Source organism: Phyllostomus discolor, chromosome X (genome assembly GCF_004126475.2).
Source record: "Phyllostomus discolor isolate MPI-MPIP mPhyDis1 chromosome X, mPhyDis1.pri.v3, whole genome shotgun sequence".
Classification (NCBI taxonomy): domain Eukaryota; kingdom Metazoa; phylum Chordata; class Mammalia; order Chiroptera; family Phyllostomidae; genus Phyllostomus; species Phyllostomus discolor.
Window position 1 is genome coordinate 1,256,772 of NC_050198.1, and position 20,345 is coordinate 1,277,116.

At 39.9% G+C, this 20,345-nt stretch overlaps 1 protein-coding gene across 3 annotated transcripts in view; it reads right to left on the reverse strand.

Annotated features, from left to right (window-relative positions):
• Positions 1-20,345, reverse strand: part of ARHGAP6 (Rho GTPase activating protein 6) — a 465,834-nt gene that overhangs the window by 242,545 nt on the left and 202,944 nt on the right. Inside the window, exon 1 of one of the 3 annotated variants that reach the window (XM_036017106.1) lies at positions 19,999-20,255. The exons of the other annotated variants lie outside the window; for them this stretch is intronic. Within the exon in view, the coding sequence (XP_035872999.1) occupies positions 19,999-20,043 (45 nt within the window). The 5' untranslated portion in view covers positions 20,044-20,255. Of the gene's footprint in view, positions 1-19,998; positions 20,256-20,345 lie in introns of those variants that run through there. 3 annotated transcript variants of the gene reach the window in all.

The window sequence follows — 20,345 nt, forward strand, 5'->3', positions numbered from 1 at the left end:
ACCAGTCTGCATTCCCACCAACAGTGCACTAGGGTTCCCTTGTCTCCACATCCTCTCCAACACTTGTGGTTGGTTGAGTTATTAATGATGGCCAAATACTGGAAACAGCCTAAATCCCCATCAGTAAATGAGTGGATCAAAACACTGTGGTACACTTACATTGGAATATTACAATATTACAATGGAATACTATGCAGCAGAAAGAAAGAAGGAGCTCCTATCTTTTTGTGACAGAATGGATGGAACTGGAGGATATTATGCTAAATGAAATCAACCAGTCAGTAAAAGACAAATACCATATGATCTCACCTACAAGAGGAAGCTAATGAACAAAATAAACTAATATACAAAATAGCACCACAGGCATGGAAACATGGAACAGACTAAAAGTGACCAGAGAGGATGAGGTGGAGGGTAATGGGGGAATGAAGGGGTAGGGACTAATCAAAGAACATGTAAGAATGACCCATGGACATGGACAACAGCGTGGGAATTGACTGTGGGAATGGGGGGTGGGATGGGCAGAAGAGGGCAAAGGGGGAAAATTGGGACAACTGTAATAGAATAATGATAAAAACAATTTTTTAAAGTAAAAGGAAAAAGAGCACTATAGAAAATAGTGTTGTAAAGCAATCAATAACCTTCTAATGAGCCCTTGTTGAAAACTAAAAATTATAACATAACCGAGTACTTCACATCTACTAGGATGGCTATGATAAAAAAAGACAGATAATAACAAGCATGTGGAGAAACTGGAAATTTCATGCAGTATTGGTGGGATTGTAAAATGGTACAGTCACTTTGGAAAGCAGTAAGATACCTTCTCAAATGGTAAAACATAGAGTTATCATAATCACTCATAAATTCCACTTGTAGATATACACTCAAGAGAAATGAAGACATACTTCCATACAAACCTTATACATGAATTTGCATAGCAGAATTTTTCACAAGAGCAAAAAAGTGGAAACAACCAAAATGTCTATCAATTCATGAATGGGTAAACAAAATGTGTTTCCCTATCAGACGACAATTATAAGTAATGAAGTATTGATACATCACACAACATGGATGAACCTTGAAGACACTATGATGAGTGAAAGTAGGCAGTCACAAAGGACCACATATTGTATGATTCCATTTATATGAAATGTCCAGAATAAGCAAATCCATAAAGACAAAGCACATCAGAGGTAGTCAGGGGCTGAACAGTGGTGGAGGTGAATGGAGTGCTAACTGTTAAACAGTATGGAGTTCCCTTTTTTTGGGGGGGGACACAAATATTCTAATATTAATCACTGGTCATGACTGCACAATCCTGTAAATATTATACTAAAACACACTGAATTGTACACTTTAAATGTGTGAATTATATCTCAACAGAGGTATTAAACAAATTATGCTATCTCTAGGGTTTACAGAAGAAGTTGTCCCTATTTAACTTTGTGTCCACGGTACACCATTTAGCATGCAGTCTCTCACGTTAATGAACACATTTCCAGCTATCACAAGACAGTCTTATTAATTGCTATGAAACTAAAAGCCCATACAAATGAAACTATAGGATCTAAATGGTCTTGACCACAAGGACAAGAGAATGATAAATAGAAGTTAGAAAAAAAAAGGGGGACATAAAATAAGTTAAAGTTGGGCGGGATATTCCCACTGTACTAGACAATAAAGCAAAAGGAAACAAAAAATGGGTAGAAAGCTGTTTTTAGAAACTTTTTAAACAAAGGGAATAATATCTATAGCCCCAGGCAAACTTCAGTGTCACACAAAGTCAAAGTATTCCAAAGAAGAAGAGGAGGACAAAACTATGGCTCTGGATGTGACTTCATTATATGGAAAGCGGGCATTACGCCTATGTCACCAGAAGGTATTTTATGTATATATCTACACTTACATTTGTATTTATATTTATGACAGCTTTATCAGAGTATAATTTATGCATCATAAAATTCAACCACTTCAATATATAGTTCAATGACTTTTCTGTAAATTTACCAAACTGTGCAATCAAACTATAATCCAGTTTTAGAACATTTTCACCAAATTATGTAGACAAACCCGATAGTTGCTGAGATGCCTCATTTGCTTTTGATTTGAGAAAGTTGAATTTCTTAGACATCTGATGTCTAGTTCAGTGGGATGGTTCTGTGTTAACCACAAAAGCATGGTTGGTTAAACTACTGTGAATCCAGAATAAGTAGTAAAAAATGGAGTTATCTGTGATTTATTACTTTTTAATTTTTCTAGGACAGTGGCCTAAAAGGGAATAAGATATTTTATATTGCCACTAATGTATTTGAACCTTGATTGTATAAGGTTTATTTTAATCTTTCATTTCCAAATAAATACTTTTTGATTCTGTTATAAATGCATCCTCTTTAAAAACAACTTTACTTATCCCTGGCTGGTGTGGCTCAGTGGACTGAGCACTGACCTGCGAACCAAAAGGTTGCTGGTTCTATTCCCAGTCAGGGCACTTGCCTGGGTTGTAGGCCAGCTCCCTACTTGGGAGCATGTGTGAGAGGCAACCGATCAATGTTTCTCTCCCCCTCTTTTTCCCTCCCTTCCCCTCTCTCTAAAAGTAAATAAATGAAATGTTTAAAAAATAAAATAAAAACAACTTTATTTAAATGTAATTTACATACAGAGAAATTACCTGCAAATTTACAGTTTTGCAACATCACCATAATCCAGCTTTAGAACATTTCCATCACCCTAACAATATCCCTGGTGCCCATAAACAGTCACACCCCTTTCCCACCCCCAGTCCCAGGCCACCACTTACCTACTTTCTGTCTCTATAGATTTGTGGAAGGCATTCTATTTTCACACACATGTACAAAATATAGATTAAAAATATATCCTTCCTTTAACAAAATTCTACTTCTACACCCAGATTTTTGTGTCTGTGATGTTTACAATTTTTAAGTAACAAGTACATTAAAGGTTTCAAAGAAACCTCTGAAAAACAGTCCTAAAAACATGTTTCTCCAATTTAAAATATTATGTTAAAGATTCTGACAACAACCAATAAGCTCCATAATGCAATATTTTCCTCCTAAAGTCAAAAGTGTACATTTTCCCCTTTTCCAGCACCCCTCTCCACCCAAAAAACTTCTAACAGTTTAAAACCATTTGTAGCATATGTTCTTCATTGTATTTGCAGACAAAACCCTGGAGAGGTTGAATCTCTTCCAAATTAGGATCGTGGCGTGAATCAAGCAAACAAAATTTCCCCAAATGACATTTGTCCCAAAAGCTCTTTAAGGTCTATAATAAAGTTTCTGGACATTAAATTCTCTTTAACAATATTCTGGAAATTCATCAGACTAGACAAAAACTATAAGCTTTCTTAGCAGCCAGGAAATATTGTGAGCATTCCACAGTTAATTATAGAGCTGTCATTTTAAGAAACAACCATTAATTGATTTTTAAAATTTTTAATTTTATTTTTTTAACATTTTTTATTGTTGTTTAAGTACAGTTTTCTGCCTTTTCGCCCCGCCCCCCACCACCCCAGCCATTCCTCCCTCCCTCCCCTGTTTCCACCCCTCCTTGTTGTTGTCCACATTAATTGATATTTTTATTTTAATTAACAAGGCAGTATTATATACCTTCTACAAAATAACCTTTGTCCATTAATAACCAATAGAGAAAATTCTTATCATGGTAAATTGGAAATTGCCTCTCCATAAATATACACAATTTGCTATATATGTGTATATATGTGTGTGTGCGCGCGCGTGTGTGTGTGTGTGTATATATATTCTTAGTTCTATGTACATTATATATATACACATTACATACATTATATACATTGTGTGTGTCTGTGTGTGTGAAGATCTCAGTTCTCAAAAAAGTATTGTTCCCAAATTGCCTTTCTCTATTAAAGCATTGACCCTTGGCCAACATGACAAATATATGAAATTGAGTCATTTCCACATATCTTCTAGTCCAGCACAACTATGAAACTAGATGAATCACATTTCATTTGGGATTTGCACCATGCAATTACTGCCATAAAACACATCTTTATTCAGGCCAATCCACAGACTTTTGGTAGCAGCCTTCACAGGCCCCAGGTTGCTGGTTTCCAAGTCCTGTACGCTGGCTCTAACAAGGGTGCTGACCTGGTTTCTATTTTCAACTGGAATTTCCTCCTCTGGGGTCATTTGATCCCCACCCTGAGGGGCATTTTCCTGGTTCTCTGTTCAGTGCCCCACCTTGCCCCTTGCTTTGGAACTGGAGAGAATTTCAGGCTCATCCTCTTGCAAAGTCCAATCAGAAGACTCAGAGACATTATGCTTTGTATCTGGTGGGAATCAGGTCTTGTGAGCCTCCAAAGCTCCTCTTAGGAGACACCAAGGTGACATTTACTCAGGAAGCTGCGGAGACCTAGACAAGACGTGCAGGAAATGATAGTGGGAGGCCATGTTGTAGGGCAAAAGCTGTAAAGACATCTCCACTCAAAGGGTCACAAGAATGTGGAAGAGTCAGCCAAAAGAAACATCACAAAGCATAAGACAGGGCCACTTCCACTGGCAAAACATGGGCTGCACAGGCAGGACCAAGAGGTCTCTCACTGCCCAGCTCTTGTGGCTAAGTGCTCAGTGAGCTATAGCGTTTAAAGAACAGGGCAGTGGTGTTCTTAGGGTTAGCTCTTGGAGGCCCTTTACATTTTTTAACTGGCGGATTTCTGGAGTCACTAATGTAAAAATTGCAAATGCAAAACAGGAGGAACAAACATTTTAACCAATGAGTGATGACATTTTTCAGAGTTCAGTTCACTACTTTCAACTAGTAAGAATAGCAATGCTCGTGAAAATTATTCTGCTTAGAGTATTTACGGAATTGGCTATACAAATACTATTTTAACTTAAAAATTCCGAAGAGTTTTCTGGTGACTTAGCCAATTAGACAAGGCAAATAGATTTCAGAAAATATAACCTCTATGAGGGTACATCTTAGTTTATATTCAAGAACAAGCTTAAGGGTAGAAACTAGATATTATCCTTTTTGGACATTTCCCTTTAGTGTTACACCCATACGTAGTTCTCCACATACTGGTGAACAAATGAATATTCAGTGATATTTTATCTGTCTCTGAATGGACCCAGCATTCCCCTCCATGCTAAAGATGTATGTCCCCTTTCTTTTGCCCTCTTCTTATGTAATAGACCCATCTACAGCATCTGTGGTAATCCGAGACAGAGTACTAGAGCAGAGATCTGCAAAGTTTTCCAGGAAAGGGCCAGATTGTACATAGTTTAGTTTTGCATGCCATACAATCTGTTGCAACTATTCAACTCTGCTGTTGTAACATGAAAGCAGTTACAGTGACTACGTGAATAGATGGGCATAGCTGTTTCCAATAAAACTCAATTTATGGACACTAAAATTTGTATTGCATATATTTTTCACATCATGAAATAGTCTTTATTTTTTCCCACTGTTTAAAAATACAATACTTATTCTTACTCTGCTGGCTATAAAAAATTTAGGCAGCAGTCCAGATTTTGGCCTGTGGGCCATAATTTGTTGAACCCCAATTTAGATATCCGAGTGACTGCCCATTAGCAGGTGTTCTACTAGGTATGAGCACATGCAGACCACACTGAAAAAAAAACAAACAAACAGGATGTGGCAACTGTCCAATCAGTTGATATATGGAGGAAGACAGGATAAGGTTTTATACTTCAAAGAGGAAATTTTGTATCTGTGCAATATTTTTAATTTAGCTTATATGTACATGTCAGAAGTGATCAAAATAACAAACTAATTTCCAAATGTTAACTCTGATCTATTTGAAGTAAAGGATTGACATATTTTTCCTCCATTGTAAATGACCACATCCAAAATTTCCTCTAGGTTTTAAAACAGGAGTTAAATTTACAAATCTTTTTAAAGTGACATCAGCAAATCAAAACATATTTTAAACAAATCTCCTGGGAGGTGATTCTAAATATTTTGTTTTCATTTTGACAGAATGAGGAACCAGAGCTAAACACAAGGAAATGGGAAGCCTGTGACAATTCTATTGAATGTTAATATAATTCAGTCTATTTTTATGATATTCCCTGATATGTATTCAGTGTATATCCGATCAATGTGGATTGGTGGGGACTTGTATCAGTGGGATGGCCCCATCATCCTGCCTTTGTTGCTTAATAAATTCATAATTACATATCATTATTCATGAGAGAAAGAACTCATTGACCAAACAGGGAAAGAAAATAATGAGATAGATGTGAACCTGCTTAAAAACAAGAGTATTTTTCAGGAGAATTGGATTCCATACAGCGGTAAAGTGGATTATTTGCCCCATTCCTGCTTCCACACCTTGATGCACTCATACCTTTGCTACAGCCCCATCATGAAGGGAGAATATTTCCCCACCCACTGATGTTAAGTTTGAACATGAGACTTTCCTTGGCCAATGGCAGGTGGGTAGAGATGACAGCATGCCAGAGTTTTGCCTATGCATTAAGAACCCTTAGTCAGCCCTGGCTGGTGTGGCTCAGTGGATTAGTGCCGCCCTGCAAACCAAAGGGTCGCTGGATCGATTCCTAGTCAGGGCACATGCCTGGGTTGCAGGCCAGGTCCCCAGGAATGGGCACGCAAGAGGCAACCACGCATTGATGTTTCTCTCCCTTTCTTTCTCCCTCCCTACCCCTCTAAAAATAAATAAATAAAACCTTTAAAAAAGAATCCTTAGTCAGTTCCACTCGTCATATTGCACCTCTGCACTTCCCAAGGTAGATGCTTTCCCACCAACCTGGGCCCCAGAATAAACACAGGGAGCAGTAGTGACCCGGGAGCCAAGCCCTATAGGACTGGCAGCTTGACCTTTGGTCAAACAACTGAGTTCTGTCCAGCTAAGCCAACCCTGCTGACCCACAGGTCCATGAGGAGAACTAACGGTTGTTTTTAACCCATTGAATCTCAAAGTGTGGTGGTAGCTAACTGACACAAACACAGTTCTACATTTTAGATAACACAACTATTCAATGAAGTACCATTTTGTGTGTTTGTGTGCATATGTGTATGCATGCCAGGAGTTCTACATTTCATTCCTTTTTAATGATATCCAAAATAAAGAACTGTTCCCCAGTTCTCTTTAGACTCCCTACAATGGGTGATATGAAGTACCTACACAGTAATGAATGGTGGCATTACCTGCATACCTAATTAAAAGCCACAGGTTAGTCTAAGAACCTCTAGATTTTGAAAAACATTCTCTGTTTCTAATATCCAGAAAAATGCATCATAAAACTGTACAATAATTAAAGTATCCAATAAGAGTGTGCCTATGTTTGCAGAATCAGACAGCATCAGCACTTTTTACAACTTAAAAAAAATAGTGGGAACCAAATAAATGCAGGAAGTCTTTATAACTGTGTCCCAATGATAAGGTTTCACTTTGCAGTCATCCTGAATAAAAACAGCTATTAGAGGTTTTTTTGAACCACCTAATCTTGATAAGGTCCAAAGTTTTCCCCAAAGGGGTCTATGAACTGCCACTCCCTTTCAGATGAATGAATAAAAATGCATGTGTACCATGAATACCAGGGTTTACATGACCCTTGGGTTGTCCAGAGCATAACTGGGTTGTGGCTAGCACAAATACATGAGCAGCTTGTGTTTATCCTTGTTCACAAATACTTTTGGAGGGCAGTCTGCCAACTCTCATGTACCTTTTCCAGGCTGCCGCAAGTTCAGCCACGCAGTTGTCATTCCTGAAATGGATGTTTCATGAGAACAGCCATGCAAAGAGGGAGCATGGAGCAGTCATGCAGGAGCTAAACTCCGTGGTGTTTCGATCAAAAGCACTTTGCTAGAGAAAACACAAGAGTTGGCATTACAAAATTACCACAACACTCAGCTAAAAATACCAAACAGGATGTCCTTTATTTGTGGTTGTATATGTTACTAACAAGGAGAACACCAAAACCCTCTCTGATCTTATTATCAATTCTTCTGTTACGTTTCTGAACCTTTTTGGCATAAATGATCAATGAAGACAGGAATGTTCCTACTGTGTAGGAGGGACAGGAGGAGTAATTTAAAAGGTGTCATTTTATGAAGAATAGGTCAGTAGTTGTCAGGATTAGACATAGATGTAGGAAGTAGTATGGGTGTGACTACAAAGAGCAGTATGAGGGAGTTCTGGAACAGTTCTGTATCTTGAATATAGTGGTGGATATGCTGATCTATACATGTGATAAAGTTACATGGAATTAAAACTCTCTCTCTCTCACACACACACAGGACTGCATGTAAAAAACTGGTGAGTGAACAAAATCTGCTTCTACTCAAGTTAATGCCATTGTACCAATGTCAATTTTCCAGGTCTGATATTGTGCTATAGTTACATAAGATACTACCATCAACAGAAGCTGCGTAAAGGGTACCCAGGAATCTTGGTACTACTTTTTGCAACTTCCTATGAGTTTACAATTATTAAAAATAAAAAGTTTTTAAAAGTGTCATCTCAGAAGTATCATCTCAACACAATGCCATTTTTAACAGGCAGCCATTGTGCAATGGTTCAAGCATTGAGACTCGGGAGTCAAATAGACAAGGATTTGGGTCTCAGTACCACTACTTAGTAGATGTGTGACCCTGAAACAAGCTTAGATTCAGTGCCTTGGTTTCTTCATCTTTTAGATGGGAATCATAATAGGACCTACCTTACAGGATGTTTTTAAGAATTAAATGAGATAATATATGTAGAATGTCTAGGGCTCAGGGAAAGCGTTCCATAAACATTGGCTAGCATTATTGTTACTGTGAGTCAGCCCAAATATTTCTAAGAGCTGTAACTCAGTAATCATTAATTATTCATAAATCATTCATTATGCTGACATTAAAAAACAGACTAAGCATTAGGCACAAGGTATAGAGTTCAGACAATATCCCTGGTTCTGGCCTCTGACCCTTTGGATTTTTCAGTTCTGTAGTAACTATGGTCTTTAAAGGCGTAATTACAGATAAGATGGTTATTATGAAAGCACAGGGCCCTCAAGGAGGAACTAACTCAAACAAGAGGCATTTTCTGCAGTCAAGGTTGAAAAGGAAGTTTTCTCTTTGCTAAGTTAGCTGGAGCCCACAGTGGTTAAACTGCAGTCCTCAGTTCCAACCACTTCTTAACCAACTCCTTAACCAGAGACAAATAAGAATCACTTTTCATTAAAACACAGGTTAACCCATTTCAGTTGATATGTAACTTTAAAGGTTAAAGCTCTTTAACCATGAACCAGAAAAAGAGGTAACCCAGTTATTCCTTTTTTACTATTTGGAAAATAAATTAGATTACACGACCCTAATGGGCTTGAAGGAGAAAAAAATCTATTATATTTTGAATTTATATTAATACATTTAGACCAAAACATTTCTGATTAAGTGTGGAGCTTCTTAATATTAAATTAATTATAATATGTATGTAAAATATATCCTTGTATAATAAGTAAACAGTAAGTACTTTAATAGGCTTGTAATGTGAATATTCTTAGACATGTACATCACGTATGAATGGATTAGGCATGGCACATTAGTAGGTTAAATGTGGTAAGTATAATTACCTACAGGGAAGAGGAAAGAGGCATTCCAAGAAAGTTGGGAGTCTTCCATATACTTAGGAATTTAGAGTCTTTCATAATGCAAGTGAACCCCAAACAAGATTGAACATGCATGTGATAATATATTCTATTTGCCAACTCTCTCCCGCTCTGTGACCAACCAAACAAAAATGTTTTCCCTTTTCTGTACTGACCTAAGTGTTGCAAGACTGATCTCAATGGACAACATCTCAATGGATTGGTTGGGTTTGGTAAGAAAGCAAGATGAAGAGGTCAGAGTATTTATCCTCCCACTCCATCCCTCCTTCTCCATATTTTGCCCTTTCTGCAATCTGGGTTACACTTCCAAGGTCTCCTCTATTTGAGGTTGGAAGTCACCAAGTTCTGGTATCCTGGTCCCTCCCTGTGTCCTCATGGTAACAGTTTCCCCCCTACTAATAATCACTAGGTGCTTCGCTGCCCCTTGTTGGTTTCTTTAAACCTACTGACACATTAATTAGTAATAGTTCATTCCTTAGGTTAATTCCTTTTGAGTGTGTCAGCCTGTTTGCTGCTAGGATCTTGAAGGACACAATGCCCTCCTCTGTGAGTCAGTAGCTAAGATGGAAGAATGACTTATCTTTTGAGATCAGCGTTAAGAGTATCTTACACAGTTTGTTTATACCTTCAAAGTAACATCATAATGGGACTGTTAAGGTCATGTGCATAAATACTTACAAAATACTACTATGTGTTACCATTTTTAAATTCGTCCAGCAAACTCAACATTCCATTTTCTTGCTAAACTATTACTACTCTGGATTCAGAGAAACACCAGGGGGTTCTGCCCATGTAGAGCGGCATCCACCTGGCTCAGGGAAGCTCAGCAAATGCAAAGAAGAGGTACTTCCTGTGGGGCAAGATGCTTTCAGCCTCTTTATTTAACTTGAACTGACTTGAACATTTCTTTACTAGATATTTCACTCAGCTGCAAAAAGGAGTCATTTAAAAAATCCTTTTAAAGTTTATTCATCTTAAAGTTTTTTGCTATTTTCATGGCACATTTCCTCGAAGTCACAATGTCAAATCGTTTGAAACCTTCATTACAGAAATCTAATTTAGCCAAGACTCCAAACACTGAAACTTTGCCATAAAAATTTTAAAGTTAGAAGAGTTCTAAGAATGGGCCAAATAACCAAAGAGAAGGGGAGAAAATTCTAATGGGTTTTCATTTCACAGGGTCCTGACATCTTTCAAAAAACATCCCTTAGTAACAATTGCCATATATGAATGAAAAAATCTGTCTTACACTTTGTGTATAACTTATTCAAACTGAGAAGTATCCCACAGTCACATCCAAGTAGTCACCATGACAATAAAGAAAGCAGTACTATGTATGCCTTTTGACCCAGCAATTCCACTGCTGGTACTATACCCTAAGAATGCTGAAACAGCAATCCAAAAGAACTTATGCACCCCAATGTTCATAGAAGCACAATTCACAATAGCCAAGTGCTGGAAGCAACCTAAGTGCCCATCAGTAAATGAGTGGATCAAAAAACTATGGTACATTTACACAGTGGAATTCTATGCAGCAGAGAGAAAGAAGGAGCTCCTGCCCTTCATGGCAGCATGGATGGAGCTGGAGAGCATTATGTAAGTGAGATGACCCAGGCACTGAAAGAAAAATACCATATGATCTCACCTATAAAGTGGAACCTAATCAACAAAGCAAACAAGCGAGCAAAATACAACAAGAGAAATTGAAATAAAGAACAATCTGAGAGTAACCAGAGGGGAGGTGAGAGGAGATAATGGCAAAAGGGGGAAGGGGTTTCAGGAACAACTATAAAGGACACGTGGACAAAACCAAAGGGGAGTAGGATTGATGGTGCAAGGTGGGGATGGCTGGGGTTGGGGGGGAGTAGTGGGGGGCGGGAAATGGAGACAATAGTACTTGAACAACAATAAAAATAAATTAATAAAAAAGAAAGCAGTACCATATAATTATTGGTGGGAGCCCCTGGTGTTTGACATGCCTTTAAGGTTTTAAGTACTCAGAATGTAGTTAAAAATAAAATAACTCAGAAAAGCTTATTTTTGAGAATGAGGTTAGAACCAGAAAATCTGAGCATACATGAAAAGATATTAATTATATTCATTTGTAAATTTTGGTGATCTTAGTTCAAATTTCTGCAAGCACCTAAGATCTTTATATATATTTACTCCCCATCATTTTGGAGCTTACAATCTAAAACAGGCTGTGGTTAATTAGCAGTCCGTGAAGTGGCCAGGACTTAAGAAAGCACCCCATAATCCTCGTCAATGGCAGACTAGTTAGAACACCAACACACCTACTGTCCTGGCTTCTTGGGAGATTTTTAACCCAATCGGGTTGAGAGAAAAGAGCTGGAAGGAGCTGTATCACCACTTCTTTCTTTTGCTTTTCTTTCAGTGTCTTTCACAGAGTAGGCCGGTCCACAGCAGATCCTCAACAGGTGTTTTCTGGACAGAGGCAGACTCGAGCTTCTCAGTCACAATCCGTCACAGATCCAACATCCACACAGGAAGACTTTCTGAGTAACCGTCACATCTTAGTTTGGAGATTATGACTACTAATTTGAGACCCAGGACTAACATTTTAACAAACTAGTATTCTAGCTGAATCAGAAGACAGAGAATTAGGCAGGGCTGTTTACACATGTATAAATCAAGAAGTCAACTAAAGTCTCACACAGGAGAGAACACAGAAAATTTTTAAGAAATAGGCCCAAAATTTCAAAGGGCATCAGAGTTAAGGAATGAAGAGTCCAAGAGCTCAACGTGAAGCACTGAGGATTCTGGAAGGGCCACAATCACCCTTCGCAGACTGTGCCCCACACAGTGTGAAACATGCTGTTCATAACTAGGCATCACATGTGGAAAAAGTAACACAAATTTTGTCAACTCCTCTCTTAAATAGCAGGGAAATATGTATAAAGCATTTTAGCGAACTCCATTCAAAATGATTTTCAGAAACAGTAAAGATTTTGATGTCTACTGAGGTGCACGTAAGTCAAGGATTCTGAGTCCAGCACTACTGACATTTGGGCCAGGCAATTCTTCGCTGGGCTGTACTGTGCTGCGCAATGTAGGGTGTTGAGCAGCAGTTCAGGTCTCTAACCACCAGATACCAGTAGCACCCATGACACATTGTGAGAACAAGCAATGCCTGTGGAAATTTCCCAGTGTCTCCTGGTTGAGAACGATTAGCTTAGATTACCTAGAAAATGGATGCTGAGGGGACATATTGCCAGACCATGGTATGTAGAGAACGCATTGTTATGCTTCTTGTATCCTTACAGAATTCTGTTGAAATGAACACTATGTTATAAAACAAAAGAGCTCTCGGAAAACTTGAACTGCATTACCTCAGAGTCACCTGAGGTGAAAAGTACTGGATAGCACTCTTTGGATCTACTTTGTCACTGAACCTTAGACTTTATAGGAGCTTCTTTTTTAATGATTTTATTTATTTATTTTTAGAGAGAGGGGAAGGGAGGGAGAAAAAGAGGGAGAGAAACATCAATGTGTGGTTGCCTCTCTTGTGCTCCCTACCTAACAGGGGCCCAGCCTGAAACCCAGGCACGAGCCCTGACTGGGAATCAAACTGGTGACCCTTTGGTTCACAGGCCAGTGCTCAATCTACTGAACCACACCAGTCAGGACTATAGGGGCTTCCTGAATGGTAAGTGGTTCGCCATACGAATGAATCAGTGGTTTCCAAATATGGCCAATATCAGACTCACCTCAAAACCTTCTTTAAAGTTTTGATTCCAAGTTCACAGTTTGGAGATTCTCATTTAGTAGAAATTGGGTAAAACCATTAAGCCAATATTTTTTTTCCAAACATCAACTAATAACGAGTGAAGTTTTGAACCATCTGGTGTAACCTAGGTAACAATACCCAAGCAGCCAGATTCATCTACTCACAGATATTTGCTGGGTACTTATCCTGTAGCAGAGCACACAGTGGGCAGTGGGGATATGATAGGACGAGAATAATTGGATCTCTGTAATCAGTAAGTTTAGACACCAGTAGAGAGAGACAGACAAACAATGAATGTATATACAGGGATGGGCAAAAGTAGGTTAATACTACTACTAATAAATATAATAATTAGTAAATAATACAGGAATACACTCTGTTTCTTGTACTCACAACTGTAATCCTACTTTTGCCTACTCCTGTATAATACAAAGCAGTGATGCAAACAACACGAGCACCAGCTAGTGTGATGTGATCAATGGTACTTCAGTACAGTCAGAAGCACTTTGGAAAGAGCAGTCAGGGAAGGTGATATTTTTTTCTGCAACTTGTAGGACACCAAAAATGCCTGCCACTCAAAAACATGAAAGAACTGGTCATAAATGAGGAACAGAGAGGGCACTAATGTCACTGGGCAGTGGTAAGGTGAGGAAGGGTGTTAGGAAGCAGGAAGGATCATACAGGCAGACTTGGAAGGCCAAGGTCATGAATGAAGATATTCGTCTAAGTGCTTTCATCTAAGAGCTTTAAATATTGAAATGTCAGGACTAGATTTTCTTTTTAAAAGATATCACTGGCCATGTGATTATAGTACAGGGTTACCTTGCTGCCTTCGTGAGGATGAAGGATGTGAGGGTTGGTATTTAGGTGATAACACTGAAGATAGAAAGAAGAGGATGGATTTGGAAAGTGCTGTAAAACCGACCTGGCAGGGCTAGCTCAGGGATTCAATGCGGGAAATGCAGGAAAAGGAGAAATCCAAGATGATCTCTAGGTGTTCTGGCTTGACAACTCACCAAGTAACCAACCATGTACTGAGACAGGAGAGGCTGAGATTGTTTCAGGTGAGGGGCATATGAAGAATCAAAAACCCAGTGGAGACTGCATATGACAGCACAATAATATCACAAACCAAGTTGAGGCTCAAGTGCAACGAGGTCATCACAGTGTGGGGAACAGGAAAAGTAAATGATACAAGATTATTAACAGAAAAAAAAAAGGCAAAGTGAAGAATTTGTTTTTCTGTGATTGGCAGATATCTCTGGTACACAAAACCCAGCAGGAATCTGATTATTTATCAGTTAACAGTGGTGCTTAAGAAGTGTTTTTGAAGCATGGTAGATGTGGCTTCCTAAGATGATGGATGGGGTTCAGACTAGAGGCCACATCTAGGAAAACGTCTGAGTATGGCAGAAAAGAAGCATGTTGGGAGGTGGGGAGTGGAAAAGGTATCTATGATTAATAGAGGTATTAACTAAGGAGATTTCATGATCATAGTTAATATTCGTTAATGTTAATTTCTTATATTAATAGCTAATGTCAACATAATCCTTAATTAACATTAGTTAATATTAAGGGGATTTAATAAGTAAATAAGTTATTTATTTGCAACTTGCAAAATTCTTGCTTTTATGAGGAGACAAACAATGGAAACAGAGTATAAAAGTGACTTCCAGGCCATGCTCCTAAATTTCCTAAAATGTCTACACTGGCAGTGCTGATGATTGACAACTGATTCATATCAGCTCAGCCCTACAACAGGGCCCAGTTCTTGCTGTCTTCAGAATTACCAAAAAATATCTAGTAGTCAATACCACTGAATTATTAAGTGCACTTAATGACTTCAAAGTCTTTGGAAATCCAATGTTCATAGAGAACAAATTTGGAAACATGTATATTAAAACCTGTTTGGAGAGAAAAGAGGCTCCCTTTAACAGTAAGCAACTCAGTCCTTCTGATGGGTTCCTTAGGGAGGGTTTAAGTAGAGCAAGGGAACAATCAGCATTTAATGACAAGGCTGTGGTTAAGCAGATGGTGGAGAGACTGCACCAAACAGGAAGTGAGGTCAGCAACAGAGGAGCACAGAAATAGACAGGTTCCGGGGACAGCAATGGCTGAATCTTGACAGCTGGACTCCACAGAGACCAGCGCAGAATCAATCTAAGCCCCCGCTTTTTTACTACACCTCAGTGAAGAGAACACCCATCACCCGCCCATAGATTTATCCTTGCCAGAGGCATCATGAGACCTTCATATTGTTCCCCTTCCACAGAGCAGAGGTGAAAATAAGTGTGTTCTTCCAGGGAGTTGCTCAGTTTAATAGTATTCATAAGCTGTTCCAATGGTCCTCTGATAATTTGTTCTAAAACTAATGCTCGGTGTAGTAATTCTACTGAAAGAGCTGCCATACTTAGTTGGATGTGTTGTCATGAAATTCAACCTATGTTACATGACCTTGGTAGACAATTACAGTTTGTAATATTTTGTTTGCAGTCAACAGAACAAAGCATATGAAGACTGTTGGGGAAGGTAGGTTAATGTAATCTTTAACCCAGGTCAAATGGCCAGAATTTTAGGGGTCACCAGAAGCAGGAGAATATTGTTAAAGTTGTGATCACTGAAAATGGAATGAGTCATTATTCTACCCCAGCACTTGTGCTGTGTATGAGGCTGTCATTAAACCTTGGCGTTGGCCTCTCTCTCTGACATTCTGCATGTTCATTGAATAGTGTACATAGTACTCATAACATTTACCATATCTCCTCTTTTCAGACCTTATTCCACAGCAATTGTAACATCTTAAGAACACGCATGAAAATCTAATAGACCAATGAGTCTCAAGTGGGGGTGGTTTCCCCCAGGGGACATTCAAAAGTGTATGGACACAATTTTGTTTGTCACACCTAGGGGATAGGGGACACTATGCTACTGGCATCTAGTGGGTAGAGGCCAACAGTACTGCTAAACACACTGTACTACACAGGACCGTTCCCACCAATAAGAACTCTCCTGCCCAAAACGTTCTTTTTGCTTAAGCTGAGAAAACCTGAGAAAGACATAAAAACATGGCACTGAACTTAATGGATATTTTTAAATTTGGCTTTTGTCTACACCAGTCCAATTAAAGAGCTATTTGGCCATGCAATTCAACAATACGGCTGGTCACAGTAAGGCACTGAAGGTACAATATTTGGTTGTTCACTTATTATGGTGACAAAAGGGGGCGTAGAAGGATAACTCAGCTCATCTATTTCAGTTATCTAAGGAGTCAGTCAAACTCTGTGTGGTCAGGACACCTGAATAAAGCTTTCCATTCTGTCACCTGTGTCACCTTGAACTCTACTACTCTAAGCTTGGATTTCTTCAGCCATGAAATAGAAAACTTGTCTAACCCACCAGTAGAATGTGAGGCCAAAATTGACACAGACTGTGTCCAAACACTTTGCAACTTGCAGAAGACAATAAAGATAAAAGAAATATTATAATCTGTAGTTTCTCTCGAACTGCTGCCGGGAAATCATTGATTTATGTACTTCATCCTTGGCCCCCACACTCTAGCACCTCTGAAACCCATCTAAATGAAGTCTGGCTGGTCTAATGATCTCAACATCTTTCAAAAATGCTGACTGCTCTCAACCTCCAGCCCAGCTGCCATCCTAGTGTAGGTCATCTTCTACTATCTCTCCCTAGCCCAGATGGCAGGATGCACTCTGGCTCCTCCTCACCCTTGACTCCATCATGGGACCAGAGCAGGCTGTTCCAAACGCAAATATGATCAAGACACTAAAAGGCTGTCAAGGATGACACCCAGCTGGAGGGATGGAGTTACCATAAACTGAATGTGGGAAAACCATGGGAAGGAAGGTTGTAAGGAGAACATTAGTGCTAACACACATTTTTATTATGATAAAATGAGACAGTTGTGCTATACTTTAGAGTGTAACTGATTATATAAATGCAGGATTCATTTGTGGCCATTATAACCATTTGAAAAGATGAGTGAACAGTTCATAGCAACTCTTAACATTTTCATTACTTACTCATCTCTTTCGAAAATTGACCAAATAGGTGTCACACAGTAGGCATTCAACAAATGTTTGATGAATGAATAAAGTAAAAGCCACTGCTTTCTTATACACAGTCACCTCTTGGACAAATGAAAAAAAGCAGTAAAGAAAGAACATTAAATATTTGCCCCCCATTACATTTTAGAGGAGCAAAAGGCACTAAGGAAACATGAAGGGTCACTCTTTTCCAGGAGGACACAGACAAAAAGGGAAAAAAAGCCTCCAAGACCCCAGGAGCAAAGCCATGTTGAGCAAAGAACTAAGTGGAATGTTTGTGCTAAAAGGCAAAGCAAGCTTTTGAAATAACCTAAACCAATATAGGGGGAGCAGAGAAGAGTACATTGTTAGAATACATATGAAATCATAGAGGGTTATGTTCATGTGAAAAGCAATGGGTCACACTTAATATAGAACATTCTTTTGACTTGTGACTGATACAGAGCTGCTGAATGCTGTTGCTTATCATTCTAAAGTATGCAGAAGAAACTTCAGAGCATCCAGGTGATTTCTTTTAGCCTGCATGCCAACATGTTCCCTCTGTAATCTTCCTTTTTATAATCTCAACTCAGAAAATATGTAGGTGGTGATCCATGCTAAAATAAAGGGCTATTTCATCAGCAAATTTTCAGAGCACAAGAGGAGACATTAGCATCAACTTGTCTCTAAGTTTATGCTTCTAGGAGAATAAAACACCTGAATGAAAATAATTCTTAAATTGTTTTGTGATGCACTGGATTTATTTACACAATTGAGACAATAATCATTCATAGTATGAATAGAAAAATTCTACTTTTTCAAATTAAGTAGTCAGATTTCACCTTTCAGCTGTATCTTAAAAATGGTGGAAAGATTATGTTACAAATTAAAGGGCACCAGCCCACGATACAAAATCTGGAAAAGGTGGTGGGGTGAGATGGTGATCAGGCATAATGAGCACGGACTCCAGATCCTTCTATGCAAAGAAACCTCTGCAGAAAGTGCGTTACCCCTAATACCATATTAAAAGGCAAATCACTGAGCCCCTAGCATCTCCAAAAAATGAACAAGCATTAATAACTTACCACTACGTCACTTGCCAATTCAAGGCATATAACTCTGGCAAAACTAGAGAAAGAACCATTATAGATTCCTAGAATGTTCCCCTAGGAAGGGATTTTAACGATTTTGTAATTCGGGCCCTCTTTTTCCCCAGACCAGCAAAGGGAACCAACAGACATTCCTGATTAGCCTGATGCCCCCCCCTGCTGTTCCAGCTGATCCAGGACCTGGCCAGCAGCACCAGACGTCAGCTAGGGCAGCTCTGGAACCACTATACCTACCACCGCTGGCCAGCTCAACTTCTCTCTTGAAAAATATTTTTTCTGTGGAGAGTTCATTTTGCAATACATGAATTACAGATAGACAACTGTCTTTGCTTGAAGTATTGATGATTCTTAACTTTCTGCATACTTCTCTTGGGATTTTAAACTTGGCATTTAGCATATCCAATCTCAACAGTGAAAATCATGTCAAGGAAAACTCAGTCAAGTAGCAGATGACATACCAACAGCAACGCCTGGTCTGAAAGTGACACATCTTACAACTGGAAAATAAATGCCCAAAGATTGTAGTGAGCTAACACTGCTACCTACTCGCTTCCTGGAGGTGGCATTCAGAATTTTCAGTACTAATTCCTCAGAAACACTTTTTTTTCCCTGTCTTCTTTCTCTTTTCTTCTTCTTCTTTCTTCTTCCTTCTTCTTCTTCTTCTTCCTTCTTCTTCTTCTTCCTTCTTCTTCTTCTTCTTTTCTCTCTCTCTCTCAAATAAACAATCTAGAATCTGAATTTGGTCCATCAGTCATTAACCTCAAAATCTTGACTCCTTCCTTAAAGGAAGCAAATCCCATGAGGTTTTCGTCTGTTGTGTCCTGCGGGACCCCAGTGCATAGCGCAGTGCATGGAACACAGTAGGTCCCCAATAAATATTCATGGACTATTTGAGACTACAGGGAGAAGAGAGGCCACCAACAGAAGACCTCCTGGCATCCTTTTGTGTTAATCAGACAATATGCAACATTCTGTCCCGCTACAGATTCAAAGGGAAATGCACACCCTCTTTCTAAGAAGGAAACCGGCTGCACCCCAAAGCACTGGGCAGCATTTTTCCTGCAAGTCCACTCGACACACGCTTGGATCACGAAGCGGCCCTACCTTCCACCCCACTCTATTCCCGTTCTTGCAGCATATCTGACCAAAGGCAGAGTGGGCCAACCTGGCCCAGCCCCACGAGCCCCATTTCTCAGCCTTGATCAGAGAGGCTGTAGCAAGGTTCAGCCCCTGGCCTCGAACACAGCGACCACCGCGGGCTCCGGGGTTAGGGGCTCCCCTTCTAAGGGGCAGCTCAGTTACCGGGCAGTTGACACTGGGGGGGGGGGGGCGATGCACGCAGCACCCCCCACTCAACCCCACACCACCGAAGACCTCTGGGGAGCCATGGATCCCACCAAAAATGAGCTGTCCCCTCCCAGGCCGGCCAAGTGGCGCCCCCTGTTGTATGTTTGCGCCGGGACACTCACCGCGTAGTGCAGCTGCGGTTTCTTGCGGTACACCGGGTCCCCCATGTCCCTAGTGAGGAAGAGCGGTGAGCCCCCGAACACAGCCTGAGGTCGTGGCGCCTCTCCTAGGTCCCCTTACTTTACGGCCATCCTGGGCAGACCTCGGCTGCGAGCCCTGCTCCGGGCGCCCCGGAGAGCGGCGCTAAGTGCTCTCGGCACCCGAGTCCCGCCGTGGAGCCGGAGGAGCAGGGTGGAGGCAGCGGCGAATGGGCAAGAGGAGAAGGATGAGGAGGTGGAGAAGTTAGAGGAGGAGGAGGAGTTGGAGTACAGGAGGAGGGCAGAGCGGAGGACGCCGAGGGGGGAGGAGG